Raw genomic sequence first — 17,849 nt, forward strand, 5'->3', positions numbered from 1 at the left:
GACGAGGGAAACGATCGCCTCTGAGGGGGGCGGAGAGAGGTGGGGGGAATGGGGCGGTGACGTCATTGGGCGGGGGGCGTGGTGGAATGGGGGAGGGGCGTAATGGGAAGGATGTGAGGAGGGGGTGAATTAGGGGGAGGGGGAATGGGGGGCCAGGGGGCGAGGGAGGATGGTGGGGGCGGGGGCGGGGGGAGGGCGGGGCGAGGGCGGGGGGAGGGCGGGCGAGGGGAGGGGGGGAGGGCGGGCGAGGGCGGGGGGAGGGCGGGGGGAGGGCGGGCGAGGGCGGGGCGAGGGCGGGGCGAGGGCGGGGGGAGGGCGGGGGGAGGGCGGGGGGAGGGCGGGCGAGGGCGGGGGGAGGGCCACAGGCGCGCATGCGCAGTTAGCGCTTGGACACTGCAGTGTGGCCATCATGGATGGGGAAGGCAGCAGCAGCAGCAGCACCAAGGTGAGAGAGTTCCCGAATCGCCGCTAACCACCGCTCCCGTTCCCGGCGAAACTCGGTATACACACCAACTGTATTTGTACATTTGAATGAAAACAGCGCGCCGTGGGCTGTAAGGTGGGATTCAAAGACGGCAGCTTGTTAACGTCGTAAGCGTTAACTGTGATACATCACAACGCAGGCCACAGTCAGTTGCGCAAGTGGTCCATGGCGAGTGAGACTGTATTGTAGACTGTAGTGAGTGGAGTTCACTTCCCGCCAGCTGGCTCTTCAGGCGACTTCTACAGACTCCGAGTCCTACCCCTCGCCTGTGTTCACCTGTAGTGATGTGTCTTACACTGTCTCTCACCTGTGTTCACCTGCAGTGATGTGTCTTACACTGTCACCTGTGTTCACCTGCAGTGATGTGTCTTACACTGTCACCTGTGTTCACCTGCAGTGATGTGTCTTACACTGTCATCTTAATGTGTTCACCTGCAGTGATGTGTCTTACATTGTCTCTCACCTGCGTCCACCTGCAGTGATATGTCTTACACTGTCACCTGTGTTCACCTGCAGTGATGTGTCTTACACTGTCACCTGTGTTCACCTGCAGTGATGTGTCTTACACTGTCACCTGTGTTCACCTGCAGTGATGTGTCTTACACTGTCACTCACCTGTGTTCACCTGCAGTGATGTGTCTTACACTGTCACTCACCTCTGTTCACCTGCAGTGATGTGTCTTACACTGTCACTCACCTGTGTTCACCTGTAGTGATGTGTCTTACACTGTCACCTGTGTTCACCTGTAGTGATGTGTCTTACACTGTCTCTCACCTGTGTTCACCTGCAGTGATGTGTCTTACACTGTCACTCACCTGTGTTCACCTGCAGTGATGTGTCTTACACTGTCACTCACCTGTGTTCACCTGCAGTGATGTGTCTTACACTGTCACCTGTGTTCACCTGCAGTGATGTGTCTTACATTGTCTCTCACCTGCGTTCACCTGCAGTGATATGTCTTACACTGTCACCTGTGTTCACCTGCAGTGATGTGTCTTACACTGTCACCTGTGTTCACCTGCAGTGATGTGTCTTACACTGTCACTCACCTGTGTTCACCTGCAGTGATGTGTCTTACACTGTCACTCACCTGTGTTCACCTGCAGTGATGTGTCTTACACTGTCACCTGTGTTCACCTGCAGTGATGTGTCTTACACTGTCACCTGTGTTCACCTGCAGTGATGTGTCTTACACTGTCTCTCACCTGTGTTCACCTGCAGTGATGTGTCTTACATTGTCTCTCACCTGCGTTCACCTGCAGTGATATGTCTTACACTGTCACCTGTGTTCACCTGCAGTGATGTGTCTTACACTGTCACCTGTGTTCACCTGCAGTGATGTGTCTTACACTGTCACTCACCTGTGTTCACCTGCAGTGATGTGTCTTACACTGTCACTCACCTCTGTTCACCTGCAGTGATGTGTCTTACACTGTCACTCACCTGTGTTCACCTGTAGTGATGTGTCTTACACTGTCACCTGTGTTCACCTGTAGTGATGTGTCTTACACTGTCTCTCACCTGTGTTCACCTGCAGTGATGTGTCTTACACTGTCACTCACCTGTGTTCACCTGCAGTGATGTGTCTTACACTGTCACCTGTGTTCACCTGCAGTGATGTGTCTTACACTGTCACCTGTGTTCACCTGCAGTGATGTGTCTTACACTGTCATCTTAATGTGTTCACCTGCAGTGATGTGTCTTACATTGTCTCTCACCTGCGTTCACCTGCAGTGATATGTCTTACACTGTCACCTGTGTTCACCTGCAGTGATGTGTCTTACACTGTCACCTGTGTTCACCTGCAGTGATGTGTCTTACACTGTCACTCACCTGTGTTCACCTGCAGTGATGTGTCTTACACTGTCACTCACCTCTGTTCACCTGCAGTGATGTGTCTTACACTGTCACTCACCTGTGTTCACCTGTAGTGATGTGTCTTACACTGTCACCTGTGTTCACCTGTAGTGATGTGTCTTACACTGTCTCTCACCTGTGTTCACCTGCAGTGATGTGTCTTACACTGTCACCTGTGTTCACCTGCAGTGATGTGTCTTACACTGTCACTCACCTGTGTTCACCTGCAGTGATGTGTATTACACTGTCACCTTAATGTGTTCACATGCAGTGATGTGTCTTACACTGTCACCTGTGTTCACCTGCAGTGATATGTCTTACACTGTCACTCACCTGTGTTCACCTGCAGTGATGTCTCTTACACTGTCACCTGTGTTCACCTGCAGTGATGTGTCCTACACTGTCACTCACCTGTGTTCACCTGCAGTGATGTGTCTTACACTGTCACCTGTGTTCACCTGCAGTGATGTGTCTTACATTGTCACTCACCTGTGTTCACCTGCAGTGATGTGTCTTACACTGTCACCTGTGTTCACCTGCAGTGATGTGTATTACACTGTCACTCACCTGTGTTCACCTGCAGTGATGTGTCTTACACTGTCACCTGTGTTCACCTGCAGTGACGTGTCTTACACTGTCACTCACCTGTGTTCACCTGCAGTGATGTGTATTACACTGTCACCTGTGTTCACCTGCAGTGATGTGTCTTACACTGTCACTCACCTGTGTTCACCTGCAGTGATGTGTCTTACACTGTCTGTCACATGTGTTCACATGCAGTGATGTGTCTTACACTGTCACCTGTGTTCACCTGCAGTGATGTGTCTTACACTGTCACTCACCTGTGTTCACCTGCAGTGATGTGTCTTACACTGTCACCTTAATGTGTTCACATGCAGTGATGTGTCTTACACTGTCACCTGTGTTCACCTGCAGTGATGTGTCTTACACTGTCTCTCACCTGTGTTCACCTGCAGTGATGTGTCTTACACTGTCTCTCACCTGTGTTCACCTGCAGTGATGTGTCTTACACTGTCACTCACCTGTGTTCACCTGCAGTGATGTGTCTTACACTGTCACTTGTGTTCACCTGCAGTGACGTGTCTTACACTGTCACTCACCTGTGTTCACCTGCAGTGGTGTCTTACACTGTCACCTTAATGTGTTCACATGCAGTGATGTGTCTTACACTGTCACCTGTGTTCACCTGCAGTGATGTGTCTTACACTGTCACTCACCTGTGTTCACCTGCAGTGATGTGTATTACACTGTCACCTTAATGTGTTCACCTGCAGTGATGTGTCTTACACCGTCTCTCACCTGTGTTCACTTGTAGTGATGTGTCTTACACTGTCACTCACCTGTGTTCACCTGCAGTGATGTGTCTTACACTGTCTCTCACCTGTGTTCACCTGCAGTGATGTGTCTTACACTGTCTCTCACCTGTGTTCACCTGCAGTGATGTGTCTTACACTGTCACTCACCTGTGTTCACCTGCAGTGATGTGTCTTACACTGTCACCTGTGTTCACCTGCAGTGATGTGTCTTACACTGTCTCTCACCAGTGTTCACCTGCAGTGATGTCTTACATTGTGGCACAATTGGAGTAATTTTGGTAAACACGACAAAGTAAAATGGAAGCTATACGAATTGGCACTCACATTCATGACAAGCTGGTCTTTTTTTTTGGAGAGAGTTGGGTGGATAAAACGTTATTCTCCACCCACAATCACCGAAATGTTAAGGGTAATTATGTGGTTGTTGCACTGCCTGCTAATTAGTTTACTTGCGTAGATAATTGGGTCTAATGGGTGTATTTAAACTCTTAAATACCATTACGGCACAAAGAGACAAACACATTTTCACAGAGACCTTGCGAGATTAAAAGTTGGTCACTGTCAATTCAAAGGGAGAGAGAGGCATAACTAGTTGACAGCGAGACACGGTTAAACACACATAGTGAAACAGAGTGAAATAAGGACACTTTAAACATTCAGAGAATTCAACACGGACAGAACAACACAGCTTCAACACAAAAAAATCAGTGGCGTTCGGGTTGTTACACGTGTGCACTGTGACGACCCACGTGGTGTTTTGTGCGGTGTGCTTCGTGCGCCCCTAGCTGGAGTTTGCTGTGCAGATGAGCTGCAGGAGCTGCGAAGATGCGGTGAAGAAGGCTCTGCATGCAGTGCCAGGTACATGGCACAGTGCTGAACAACTCGGGTGTCAGTGTATATATGCTATGGTGTCATCTTCTTGGGTTCTTTCGGTAAAGTCACGTAGATTGAAAAAAATAAAAACATATATAATGTGAATACAAATATCACGACGTTTCGATCGCAACGCAAGCGGTCGTCATCAGGAAAAGGGGTTGGCCTCTAAAGGCAAACTATAAAGGTTTAGAGATGGGCGTAGCCCAAGAGTGTCAGCAGCACCAGGAGCATGGGCAGAGCAGCAATGCCAATGCAGCAACAATGCCAATGCAGCAGCAATGCCAATGCAGCAACAATGCCAATGCAGCAGCAATGCCAATGCAGCAGCAATGCCAATGCAGCAGCAATGCCAATGCAGCAGCAATGCCAATGTAGCAGCAATGCCAATGCAGCAACAATGCCAATGCAGCAACAATGCCAATACAGCAGCAATGTCAATGCAGCAACAATGCCAATGCAGCAACAATGCCAATGCAGCAACAATGTCAATGTAGCAACAATTCCAATGTAGCAACAATACAGCAACAATGCCAATGCAGCAGCAATGCCAATGTAGCAGCAATGTCAATGCAGCAACAATGCCAATGCAGCAACAATACCAATGCAGCAACAATGTCAATGCAGCAACAATGCCAATGCAGCAACAATGCCAATGCAGCAACAATGTCAATGCAGCAACAATGCCAATGCAGCAACAATGTCAATGCAGCAGCAATGTCAATGTAGCAACAATTCCAATGTAGCAACAATACAGCAACAATGCCAATGCAGCAGCAATGCCAATGTAGCAGCAATGCCAATGCAGCAGCAACAATGCCAATGCAGCAGCAATGCCAATGTAGCAGCAATGCCAATGCAGCAACAATGCCAATGCAGCAGCAATGCCAATGCAGCAGCAATGTCAATGCAGCAGCAATACCAATGCAGCAACAATGCCAATGTAGCAGCAATACCAATGCAGCAGCAATGCCAATGTAGCAGCAATGCCAATGTAGCAGCAATGCCAATGCAGCAACAATGCCAATGCAGCAACAATGCCAATGCAGCAGCAATGCCAATGCAGCAGCAATGCCAATGTAGCAGCAATGCCAATGCAGCAAAGGGCTGCTAATAAATCACTGCACACACTCCACACTGCTGACGGTGGAGGTTGATTGACAAGAAAACACAAGTCATGACCCAAAGTGGTTGATGACATCTTGACAATGATTGCTGAGTCTATAACCTTCCTCTCGGTTGAAATTGTGTCTTTGTCTGTATATATGGATGACTTCATGAACGAATCTTTGTTGATAGCCAGTAGGCTTGCAAAATACCATCGTCTTAGATAAATTTCGTGAGTCAGCTGCATTAAAATAATGATCAGCCACGGCATAAGTATTGGTCCAACCATGTTTCAAATCTGCCTTATGTTCACGAACACGGTCCGAGACATGTCGCTTAGTTTCCCCAATGTAACTTCTGCCGCAGACACAGCTTAGTTTGCAGACACCGGGGTATTGCATGTCAGGAATCTTGCCCTTCACAGATGGGATCAGATCACGAATTTTATGTACTGTGTTAAATCGGACCTGAATCTTGTGTTTGTTCATGATTTAGAAAATATTTTGGTTACCCCTGCTATATATGGCAGGGTGATGGTTTTGATTGGATCCTCAGATGGCTCCTTCCTCACGGTTGGGGTGATGGCTTTGCGGATTGTGTAGTCAGAATATCCATTCGCCTTGAGAGCTTGGTGGAATGGATATTCTGACATCCATATATACAGACACGGACACAATTTCAACCGAGAGGAAGGTCATAGACTCAGCAATCATTTGAAAGATGTCATCAACCACTTTGGGTCATGACTTGACTTGTGTTTTCTTGTCAATCAACCTCCACCGTCAGCAGTGTGGTGTGTGGAGCGGGGTACAGTGATTTCCTGGCGGCCCTTTGCTACTGCGTTGGCATTGCTGCTGCATTGGCATTGTTGCTGCATTGACATTGTTGCTGCATTGGCATTGCTGCTGCATTGACATTGTTGCTGCATTGACATTGTTGCTGCATTGACATTGTTGCTGCATCGGCATTGTTGCTGCATTGGCATTGTTGCTGCATTGGCATTGTTGCTGCATTGACATTGTTGCTGCATTGACATTGTTGCTGCATCGACATTGTTGCTGCATCGGCATTGTTGCTGCATTGTCATTGCTGCTGCATTGACATTGTTGCTGCGTTGGCATTGTTGCTGCATTGACATTGTTGCTGCGTTGGCATTGTTGCTGCATTGACATTGTTGCTGCGTTGGCATTGTTGCTGCGTTGGCATTGTTGCTGCGTTGGCATTGTTGCTGCGTTGGCATTGTTGCTGCATTGACATTGTTGCTGCGTTGGCATTGTTGCTGCGTTGGCATTGTTGCTGCGTTGGCATTGTTGCTGCATCGGCATTGTTGCTGCATTGGCATTGCTGCTGCATTGGCATTGTTGCTGCATCGGCATTGTTGCTGCGTTGGCATTGTTGCTGCGTTGGCATTGCTGCCCCACCCATGCTGCCGGTGCTGTTGATGCACTTGGGCTACGCCCATCTCTAAACCTTTACAAACAGTTTGCCTTTGGAGGCTAACGCCTTTTCCCGATGACGACCGCTTGTGTTGCGATCGAAACGTCGTGATATTTTTATTTAAAAAAATTCTATCTACGTGACTTTACCGAAAGGACCAAAGAATACGAATTCCTGCAGTCACGAAAGTTTTAAGCCAAAATGCTATGGTGTCCATAGTACAGCTGGTGCATCTACCAGTCATCTCAGTCAGCCAACCCATCGCAGCCGGGTCTGTCCAGAGACCTCCTGTCAGTGAGCCTTCGACACTTCATGTGGCCTCAAAGGGCACCTGGCGTGGCACAGGTGCCGTGGTGACGTCACCTTCACTTAGTGGCGAATGGCGGGTGTTGGTATGTTGTCCAAGTGAGAAAATGTTTTTTATGCCATCACGTTTGGTCTTAATTCATAACATTTTTAAAATGATACTTTCAAACAACAATACTACTATTATATTTGCACTATAACAGACGGCTGAAAGAGGTAAAGTAAAAGAAAGCAAATACAAGCTGTCTGAAGTTGCCAAAATATATCAGAAGTAAAAAATTAAGTAAATGAAAGCAATTCAAGTGCAGATAATTCTACATTGCCATTAGGAAAATAATGAAAGGCCATAATTTTGCCCCACTCTTGCACCGGAGAGGCATTTGATAGCTGATTCAGCTTGTTTTCTATACAGGAGCAGATGTAGTTTGGCACACTGCTTTGGATGAATAGTTTTGTGAGTGAATTCAAAGAGTACCAACTTTTTAGGTTTTGACTTTGATGGTGGTAGCAGTGGGGACTAGAAACTCTAGAGGTAGAAGCATTCAAACAGCAGCCACTTTTGGTTACCTCTACCTTCGTAGCCATGCCCCAGAGGATGGCCACTCTGGAGACGGACCAATGAGGTAGGTTCCTGTGCATGAGTGATCTGGATTGTGGATTTTCAGGGCTGAAATATGGTGAGGCCTTCATCCAGCCGAGGATAGGCAATGGTTGCTTAGAATCAGAACTGTCGAGTTTTGTGTATGAAGCATGAAGGAAATTAATAACTTAATGTGCGAACTAATAGGTGTGAATGTACACGTGTATGTGTGTGTGGGGGCAGGTGTGGGGAGCAGCAGTGTAGCGGTTAGCTGTGCTGCGAACCCGGCAACTAGAGTTAGATTCCCGCTCATGGTCGACACCAGAGACGATTATCTGAACCGGTCCTGGTCCTCCCCTAGGATGATGCAGCCTTGAATGAGTACCTGGTGCGGTGTGTAAACATTGAAACTCGGGAGACAAAGGGCGTGGTGCTTGCCACCCCACCCCCTCGTGTGCCGTGCCGACCTTCATCGGTGCTCGCTAACAGCACTTGCCCCAACAGTCTGTGAAGGCTATACGAGGGATCTTTGTCTTTGTTTGGGGACAGGTGTGCTGGGAGTGCAGGTGGACTTGGCGAAAGAGCAGGTGCTGGTGGATACCGTACTCCCATCAGCCCAAGTCCAAAGCCTGATCGAGTCCACCGGCAAGAGAGCCGTGCTAAGAGGCATCGGACCGACACAGGGAGGTGTGCCTTGCATGCTGCCACTGGTCATCCAGTGTGTTCCACGCGACGTTCTAAGGACCTTGCATTTTGTCCGACTAACACAATATCTGGGCAAATTGGTAATTTCATCTTTGGTTTCCATTGTGGTGTGCTCTGGCTGCAGTGATTTATAGTCCTACAATTTATCCATGTACTCTGTAATTGTTTCATTAATGTGTGGGGTTGTGAATTCTGGGTTTTGCCTTTCATGTTCTTGACTCAAATTATGTATTGGACCATGTTCTGTACATTGTTCATGTAAATGCCAGTTTTTACTGGTGCAGTTTTATGCACCGTGCAACAATATTCAATTCTAAATGTAATTTCGTGTTTAATAATCGTAATAAAGCACTCATTTGTTTGAGAATACAATGTCAACGAACCCCCACCTGGCTTGAACGAATAACATATTTATTAATGTAAAGGTACATGCTCTTGGCAATCTGTTACTCTCAACGAGCCTCCACCTGGCTTTGGTGGTGGGGGCTCGTTGAGAGTGAGTTTTTTCCTACATGAACATTAGCTGCCCTGCCCATGCTGCTGATACACTTGGGCTATGCCCATCTCTAAACCTTTATAAACAGTTTGCCTTTAGAGGCTAACCCCCCTTTTTCCTGATGACGACCACTTGTGTTGCGATCGAAACGTCGTGAATTTTTGTTTTTATTTTACTCAGGTTAGAACCAGGCTACAGTCTACATTATAGACTGCCAGTACGCTCACTCAGTTTAATAACCATTGCTACAGTCTACATTATAGACTGCCAGTACGCTCACTCAATTTAATAACCATTGCTACAGTCTACATTATAGACTGCCAATACACTCACTGAGGTTAAGAACCAGGCTACAGTCTACATTATAGACTGTCAGTACACTCACTCAGCTTAATAACCATTGCTACAGTCTACATTATAGACTACCAGTACACTCACCAAAATTAATAACCAGGCTACAGTCTACATTATAGACTGCCAGTACACTCACTCAGCTTAATAACCAGGCTGCAGTCTACATTATAGACTGTCAGTACACTCACTCAGCTTAATAACCATTGCTACAGTCTACATTATAGACTACCAGTACACTCACCAAAATTAATAACCAGGCTACAGTCTACATTATAGACTGCCAGTACACTCACTCCGATTTAGAACCAGTCTACATGAGTGTTTTTTATTTTTTTATTTTTTTTTATTTTTTTTATTTTTCTATCTACGTGACTTTACCGAAGGAACCAATCTGTCACTTGTGAAAGCGTTCATTTCTTTATCGCTCGCAAATGTGTAGGGTATGTCTATGGGGAGTCGTGGAGATAATGCTCTTCTCCAATCCCAGAAACCCAGATTAGATCCCTCGTCAAGCACAGAAAAATCAAATAAAACTTTGAACTGTATGGGCTGCCTCTGCACCGATCAAGTCAAAAACAGGTACCCCGGCCAGCTTCATGCCTGAGGGAGACAAAGTCAGCTGGTAATTCGTGGAGTTAATTATAGTGCCCTCTCGTGTGCTGTGCGAGTCAAGAGGCGCTTACTCTTAGCGTCTTCTCAAGACTCCCGTCAAGGCTGAGGTGGAGAATGGTCGTCTCGTCGTTTTGGGTGCTTGCATCGTGTCCTCTCGCAGGGCCGCTGGGTGCCGCCGTGGCCCAGCTGTCCGGGGACGGTGCAGTGCGGGGCGCGGTGCTGGGCGTGGTGCGCTTCGTGCAGCTTTCACCGCTCACCTGCGCCATCGAGGGCACCGTCGATGGCCTGAGCCCCGGCCCGCATGGTCTGCACGTGCACGAGTTCGGGGACCTCACCAACGGCTGCTTCAGGTGATGCAGAGTTGCATGCGTGAGCGTACCCGGGCGTGGCACGTGGCGCTTGCGTGGGGCTTCGTGACGAGTTCTCGATTAGTCGTAGCCACCAGGTGATATAAAAGTTGTCAGTGCTCAGGTCGCTCCCAAAAATGTTATCACTATTCATGAATATGGATATTTATCAAACTAATTTTAACTTTAATGTGTCCAGCGGAACCACGTACAATTGCAGTCATTAACATTGAATATAAACAGCAATACATATGAAAATGCATTCTCTTATGATTATCCTGTTACTCCCCTCTCTTCATCTCAGCATTTGAATCGTGTTTCCTTGCTAACCTGCCATGCAAAGCACATGTCCCCATCTTCCATACCCTACTTATGCTGCTATACAACTCTCTCTTCCCACCACAATACAAGTTTAATGTCGATGCATAATAATGTTGATGTGCTGTTGGTTATTAGGTTCACCAAATGTAAATTCAAAACACGGTAAACCAGCGCTGTAAAATAACATGTTTTTACAGCGCTGCTTTACCGTGTGGGCACGCTGTGGATGTTTTACATGTTTTCAAATCAAAGATATAATCTAGATTGAATTATTGTTGTTTAATGAAAACTCACATAAAAATGTAAGCAATGAAATATACAATTGACATATTTGCAGCTCTACCAATCCCCACCGATTGGTAAAGTAGTATATAACCCTCAGCATGGAAGAGCCCCTAATCTAGTAGCCGTTTGACAAGAGGCCTGTACAAATCAGTGGTCCTTTCCACCTGCAACTGTAAAAGGAGTCCCTTTAGCCAGTGGCTCCATTTACAGCCTTTAATTGCTCTCTTGTCACACAGTGCCACGTGAAACTCAAGTGGTGATTCACACGCATCCCCTGCCAACGACAAGCTTGCAGGTCGCTCGTGGGCCTTTTCTCCATCTTCTGACACCCGTAACTCTTGAGTTGATCAGCCCAAAACAGTCAATTGATCGGACTCCCGCATGCTACTGATTCATAACTTGCATCCCAACATTATAACAGCGGAACCATGATGCCACCGATAAGAAAATGTTCTCATTCAAGTGCCGTGTTTTTATGTGAATTGCAGTTGTGGAGGCCACTTCAACCCACACAGGAGCAACCATGGCAGGCCCGATGACCCCAATTCCGTACGTGCTCCATCAAATGATGGGCCAAGGCAGAATTAAAATCCTGCATTCAAAAGTGTCTCACGTTTCATTTAAAATAACTGTATATCCTCAAGTGCCTGTCCACATACTGTTGTGTCTATGATTGTGCACACAGCATGTTGGGGATCTGGGGAACATCATAGCGGATGAGCATGGCAGGGCATCGTTCCGCGTGAACTCTGGAAAAATAAAGGTACTTAATCTTTACGCCTCGATTTCATGACTAGTTTTGATTGGCCAGCAGCTGTGTAAGCACTGAGCCGTGCCTTCACGCACTGTCTACACTCAACTATTTTTATTTTACCAGGTCAGGCCCACCGAGCTTTATAGTTGTTTTTCAGAAACGATCTGGCCACAAATGATAGCTCAATGAAGTTGCTTATCATGTGGACATTTATAGTGGCCAAATATTCTAAACGCATGTTTATAAATGTGGAGGGAAAAACTGGAAGACCAGGAGATAAATTCACACGACCACAAGGAGACATGTGAACTCCAAATATACCGGCGTCAGGGTCTGGATCGAACCCACAAACTACTGCATACCAGGCGTGGGAGATAACATCTCACCATACTCTTTGGGTCTTTAGGTAAAGTCACGTAGGCAGAAAAATAAAAAATATATTATTTTACTCTTTTTCTATGTAACTTTACCGGTAGACCCAAAGAGTATGAATTCCTGCAGTCACGAAAGTTTTAAGCTAAGATTTAACATCTCACCACTTTCAAAGGGGGCTTTTCCAGTGGAGCTATAACCAGGGCTTGGCGCTGACCCAGCCAGTGAAGACTGCAGGGCACTGTGTCACCAGACATCACCGACCCTTTCAGCCACTACTCACTTGTCATTGTGCGGCTCTTCACATTGGCTCATTCCCAAGTTGACGTATGTTTGCTCAAAATTGTGTGCATCAATGTGTCACTGTCCACGTGTTTGTAGGTGGGAGATATCATCGGACGATCGGTAGTGGTGGATGAGACGGCAGATGACCTGGGACGCGGAACTCACCCGTTGTCAAAAGTCACAGGAAATTCCGGGCTGGGGTGAGTCTCTTCAGTGGCAGTTAGAGGCAATATTTGTATCAGGTTACAAAGTCCACCTTGGCATTTCCACCCTCATTTCTTGCATGTAGGTGGTTTAATAATGATTTGTAGTAGTGGTAATTCAATTGTTTTAACTTGGTCTAAGTGAGGACACAACTAATTAAAGCAAATAAAAATATACAGGTAACATCAACAGTGGGATAATTCGGACTGGTTCTAAGCAACAGATTATATTTCCTCGAGGAACAATATATGAACATGATGTCCACCACTGTCATAAACGAAATGGCATTTGAATGGGCATTGCCATGAAGTTGGGGGCAAAGTAAAAACGGGATATATGAAAGCACAGAAACATGGCAACAGTATAGCACGGTATATTTGACGAGTTACCGGCGTGTGGTTGATGTGGTTCGTAGAGAGGGTTGACGGATCATCTAAATATGTAGCCATTATTTCTGCAAGACACCCATTTGAATAGCAACAAAGTATGTTTGTAGTACAAGCAGGATTTTGGTTTTATTCAAAGCCACTTGGTGTTCTTTCACTCTTGTAGTAAGGAATTGGTCAAATACTCGATGCAATGCATTGCAGGCTCAATTCATTGGCAACTTGGGCTTTTAACGCTATCCTATTCTCAGTGCGACATGTGACTCTTCTACAACAGACTGGCTTGTGGGATCATTGCTCGTTCCGCCGGACTCTTTGAGAACTCAAAAAAGAAGATTTGCACGTGTGACGGCGTGACGCTGTGGGACGAGCGCGACAGGCCGCTGGCCGGGCCGGGCCGGCAGGGCCAGCAGCCAGCACCCACGGCCAACCTCTAGTGCCACCCCGCCGGCGGATTAAGCAACGCGGTGCAAGTAAATGCAAATCGCGCTTGGTGCGCAGTCACAAGGTACTACTCCATTGGAACACGCCAAGTACAACCATTCCGATCAAAAAATGAGACTTATTGCTCCATTCGTGTGTATGATTTTTGACATACGATGGCAAGATTAAAAGCACGATGTAAAATTGTCTTGTGTTTATTGTAAACAATTTCACGCAAATATTTTGCTTATCGAGAAGACATTCGTAATTCTATTATTTGTCAGTTTGCAATTATTTTTTTTCCCCAATGTTTCAATAAATTATTCCAATTACATTTGAACAACTGTGGTGATAAATTAATATAATTTGGCAAGCGTTCATTAATTGTAGTGACAAATTAACTGGAGACTGCTAACATTAAAAGTTAGTCGCTATAATTTCTGCGTATGTTGAGACAACAAGCCTGGCAAAAGGTAGTGGCTCTTGAGTAGGGTCTTGTGTTCTCGGGGCACTGCAGCATTGGGACAGGCGTGGGGCTGTACTCATTGAAAGAGTTTCAAGCGATCGTTGCACAGAGGAGGGCAGCTGGGTCGGGGAAGGGTAAACATGACCTGCGGTTTCACACCCGAGATGGCCACACGACAACTTGCGAGCCCGTTGGGTAGCAGCCGATCATCGGCTGCCCACACTGCACTGTGGATCTCAATGCACCTGGAATCCCTGGGCAGGCCTCCACACTTCATCACCTGCAGCAACACTCCACACCTGAATCAGCACCCCTCTCCAACCGCACCACTACCAGCTCACTTGCTTTGGTAATGAGGTATCTATGCTGTGTAGCCCGTTGCATTAAGTATTTTTCCTGTGCGACTGCACGCATGATTTTGTAGCATATTATATTCGTACGACTACTTCGGTTTATGCAGCTGTGCTGTATAGCTCTTCGATGTGTTTCAGTTCCTGAAAAAGCTCCCAACCCAAAACCACATTCGAGAGCATTCTACACGTGTTGCGAGTACGCGCGCACTTCAATTTCCCAAGACAGCTCGCAGCAATATCACCCTCGGGCAAGTACCAGCGTGGGCACATACTATCATCTGGTGCTTGTAGTGCATGGTGCTGTGCCCTGGATGAAGAGCCCCTGACACTGCAACTCTTGATACACGATCTGCAGCTTACTGCCTAATTTTCCCACGGTCATTGCAAGGGCTGAGTGCAGCCGAGGTCAAATTCACATTAAACAGCTGCAAATGCAAGTCTTCGCCCTCCACATGGATGCCACACACTGCTAAACAAATCATACACTGGATACAGAAGACATTTTATTTTAACTTTGAAAAGTCAACTTGTCTACTCCTCTGAAAACATGTCGAGGGTACAACTCGCGCCGTTCTATAGTGGGACACGATAAGAGGGGGCCATTAGGCAGGCACACTTCTACAAAGGCAAACCCCATGTCATGTTTGTTTCACATTGTGGTGACGGTTGGTGGGATGGTTACAGTGATTGTCATCTGCAATGAGATAGCAGCATGGTGTATACATTTCCACATGCTAGCCAGCTTTCCTCACAATGTTGGGTCTCAATATAAAATGTAAGTACTGTTATACATCCTGAAAGTCTCTTTCTAAATCCGATGAATAGCAACTCATGCCCTATAATCCATTCCGAAATAAGCGAGAACTTTCTGAAAGAAAAAAAAAAACATGATCCAGAAGTCCAATTCATGCACAGAATGGATTTTGCATTTGCAGAAAACACTGACGAAACCTTTCGGCAAAACAGAGTTTGTGCAATTCCTGGGAGGTCGTTTTTGGCACAATTCCCTTTTAGCGTCCATATCTTCTCTCACCTGCAACCAATCAAAAAACTAGGGGGATGGGGCCACAGGAGGATTCAATCTTAAATGCTGACAATTGCTGACCTGCCAATACCACCGGTGGTAGAGTTCTCAATCTTAAATGTAATTGTTGAGTAGCATCGTTATTTTTAAAACTAATTATCGAATGACAACAATTTACTCATTAACATAGCCATGATGAGAGTAGTTCCCGTGTTGAACCCTCATTTCAAGTTGAGTAATAAGTCACACTTTGTTCACAATTTTACAATACATCGACAGAAATAATCTACCAGCAATATTATGGCTACGTGTTTAGGAAATACCCATGCCTTTTGAAATACATTATTGCGAGCTTAAGGATTTGCATTTATAGCATGCGTAAAGGACTCAAACTCAAGTGTCTTGCGTCACATCTCAACTATTTCAATGCCCTGTTGCAGTCTAGCCAAGGAGGGCCCATTTGGCAGCTTTCCCTGTCCAGCAAAAGGTGTACACATCATGGGCATGCAAATGAGCATGATGTTAATATTTTATATTGCAATGACCGTTTTACATAACTGTAAACGTACCCTTTGTTAGGGGTGCATAAGGAAACACTTAACAATTTCAACAGATGTAACTCAAGTGCTATACAGGTGATTTGCTACACAACTTAAAGAGCAATAATGTACAACTGGCAAAGGTGTTGGAAGAGGTTACAAGCATAAAGAGGTTGCACAGTGATCGCTCCAAATACGATTCCCTCCAATAACATCTTCCCAAGATACTCAGAAAAATATTGAGACTTAAACATGTTGAAGAACAAAAATTGACACCATTGACCAAAATGTTCAATTCAGATTAAACAAATGCCCAACCTAGGACATTGGTGGAGAGATGACATTACACGTCTTCCTGATGCTGCCCATTGGGCTCAACCACTGTCACCTGTCGCTGACACTGGATATCACAAAACCTGGCTGATATGACAATGCGTGCTACTTCAATGTGGGTAAATATTGACTGACCCAAATTGGGGGGGGGGGTCGATGGTGCAGCGATTAGCACACTGCACTACTAATTTCATTCCCAGCTACAGCCAACATCAGTGGCAAGCGATATCTGAACTGGTTCGGGGTTCCCCCATTGACTAACCCACACTGACTAGCAGTCAAATAACCCGGCTTTAGGAGGCCTTCATCCAGCAGCGGACTGACAAAGGGCTCTAACTTATTAATAGTGCTGCTAAGGGTTTTCCTATTCTGCTTTGGCCCATAATTTACAGCACCGGTGCTGAATGTTTATACATTCAGCCAAAATGACCCTCAATGACAACAGCTGTACACTGTAAGACAAGAGTGCGGAACACTTCAAGATTTATTCGTGTGACTTTTTCAGCAACTTGTGTTTTTCAAAGTTTATTTCATTGAGTACATTATAAATCCTTCTTCATGTTTAAAAACAACTTTATTCATTATCTTTTAATCTACAAAATCCATCAATAATACAATCGGATAAACAAGTCGATCCAAAATTTGGTCCAGTCATTTGCAAGGACTCATCCAGGGAAACAAGTCTCTCCAAACCTGCTTAGACGGGTATAAACATATGTACAGATTTTCAAATGCACATTGGACTTGCAATTCGGCGGTCGCTGGTTCGATTCGATCTTCCAGTGCGGCAGTTGAAACAACGGTGCAAGTTTATTAAACCCTCTGCGCCTCCGTCAATCCAGCAGTATAAATCGGTCCGACCAGTGTGTCAATCCACAGCTTGTGTGCTGTAGGGTAAACTAGGTACCCCCCCCACCTCATCCAATATGTCTGGCCAGTGTAGAAGAGTAGGTTAAATACAATCAAAAGGGGCTTCTCTTGAGCTTCCTCTCGTCGAGGACCTTTCAGCCGGCGGTGACATGAGAAAGCAATTGCAGGACTGCACCTTTTACCTTGATACTAAACGCAGCGGGCAGCGGGCTAAGCGGCCGGGAAGTCCCGAGGGAGCGGCTACGCCATCAAGCTCACGCTGCCATTGTCAGAGCCCAGCAGCAGCAGCCGCTTGGACGGGAGCACGGCAAGGCGAGACAGCACCCCGCGGAAGTTTTCGGGGAGCAGCTTGGTGGCTGGTCCTGAGGCGGCGTCCCCCAGAGGGTACACAAATATCCGATTACCGGTGGTGCCAGCGATCACCTCGCCGGCCTCCCCGGCGCCGTTGCCTGCCAGCGTGTCCCAGGTGTGCGCCGCCTCGGGGGTGCTGCGGAAGAGATGGCTCAAGCGAGCATCCATCGCCTTCCACACGGCGAGCGTGTGGTCCGACGACGAGCTCACCAACGTGTTACTGCCGACGCCCTGCAAATCATCATTTTAATACATTTTATATTCACCACATTATTACAGCACAAGGCTATCACACGTGAATACAATCTGCCAACAGGTGGCAATGTTGATGGGAAAGTGGTGGCGGATGAAATCATGAAGACTGTTTCAGCTCTCCCATGAGTTTTT

At 46.6% G+C, this 17,849-nt stretch overlaps 2 protein-coding genes across 6 annotated transcripts in view; one reads left to right on the forward strand and one right to left on the reverse strand.

Moving 5' to 3' along the window:
* Positions 1–360: 360 nt before the first annotated feature.
* On the forward strand, positions 361–13,860 carry CCS (copper chaperone for superoxide dismutase). 2 transcript variants are annotated; one of them, XM_076065161.1, is made up of 8 exons: positions 361–445; positions 4,465–4,537; positions 8,532–8,669; positions 10,310–10,499; positions 11,591–11,651; positions 11,788–11,865; positions 12,610–12,713; positions 13,355–13,860. In XM_076065161.1, exons 1-8 carry the CDS (start codon positions 410–412, stop codon positions 13,458–13,460), a joined length of 786 nt encoding a protein of 261 aa, XP_075921276.1. In that variant the 5' UTR covers positions 361–409; the 3' UTR covers positions 13,461–13,860. The 2 variants fall into 2 exon arrangements, with proteins under 2 accessions (XP_075921276.1, XP_032803479.1); XM_032947588.2 differs by having other exon boundaries at positions 13,381–13,860.
* A 975-nt stretch (positions 13,861–14,835) lies between these two features.
* The window catches only part of WDR81 (WD repeat domain 81), a 37,951-nt gene continuing 34,937 nt past the window's right edge, over positions 14,836–17,849 (reverse strand). For all 4 annotated transcript variants that reach the window (XM_032947587.2, XM_032947586.2, XM_076065156.1 and 1 more), the window contains one exon: positions 14,836–17,693. In XM_032947587.2, coding sequence (XP_032803478.1) covers positions 17,352–17,693 — 342 coding nt within the window. In that variant the 3' untranslated portion in view covers positions 14,836–17,351. The remainder of the gene's footprint in view (positions 17,694–17,849) is intronic.

The sequence above is a fragment of the Petromyzon marinus genome, chromosome 6 (genome assembly GCF_048934315.1).
Source record: "Petromyzon marinus isolate PM22_M1 ecotype Great Lakes invasive population chromosome 6, UKy_Petmar_22M1.pri1.0, whole genome shotgun sequence".
In the NCBI taxonomy this organism is placed as follows: domain Eukaryota; kingdom Metazoa; phylum Chordata; class Hyperoartia; order Petromyzontiformes; family Petromyzontidae; genus Petromyzon; species Petromyzon marinus.

Coding starts and splice junctions, on each gene's coding strand:
- CCS (XM_032947588.2), top strand. CDS start 410: ATGGATGGGGAAGGCAGCAGCAGCAGCAGCACCAAG. Junction 8,670..10,309: donor CATCGGACCGACACAGGGAG/GTGTGCCTTGCA, acceptor GTCCTCTCGCAG/GGCCGCTGGGTGCCGCCGTG. Junction 12,714..13,380: donor ACAGGAAATTCCGGGCTGGG/GTGAGTCTCTTC, acceptor CTTCTACAACAG/ACTGGCTTGTGGGATCATTG.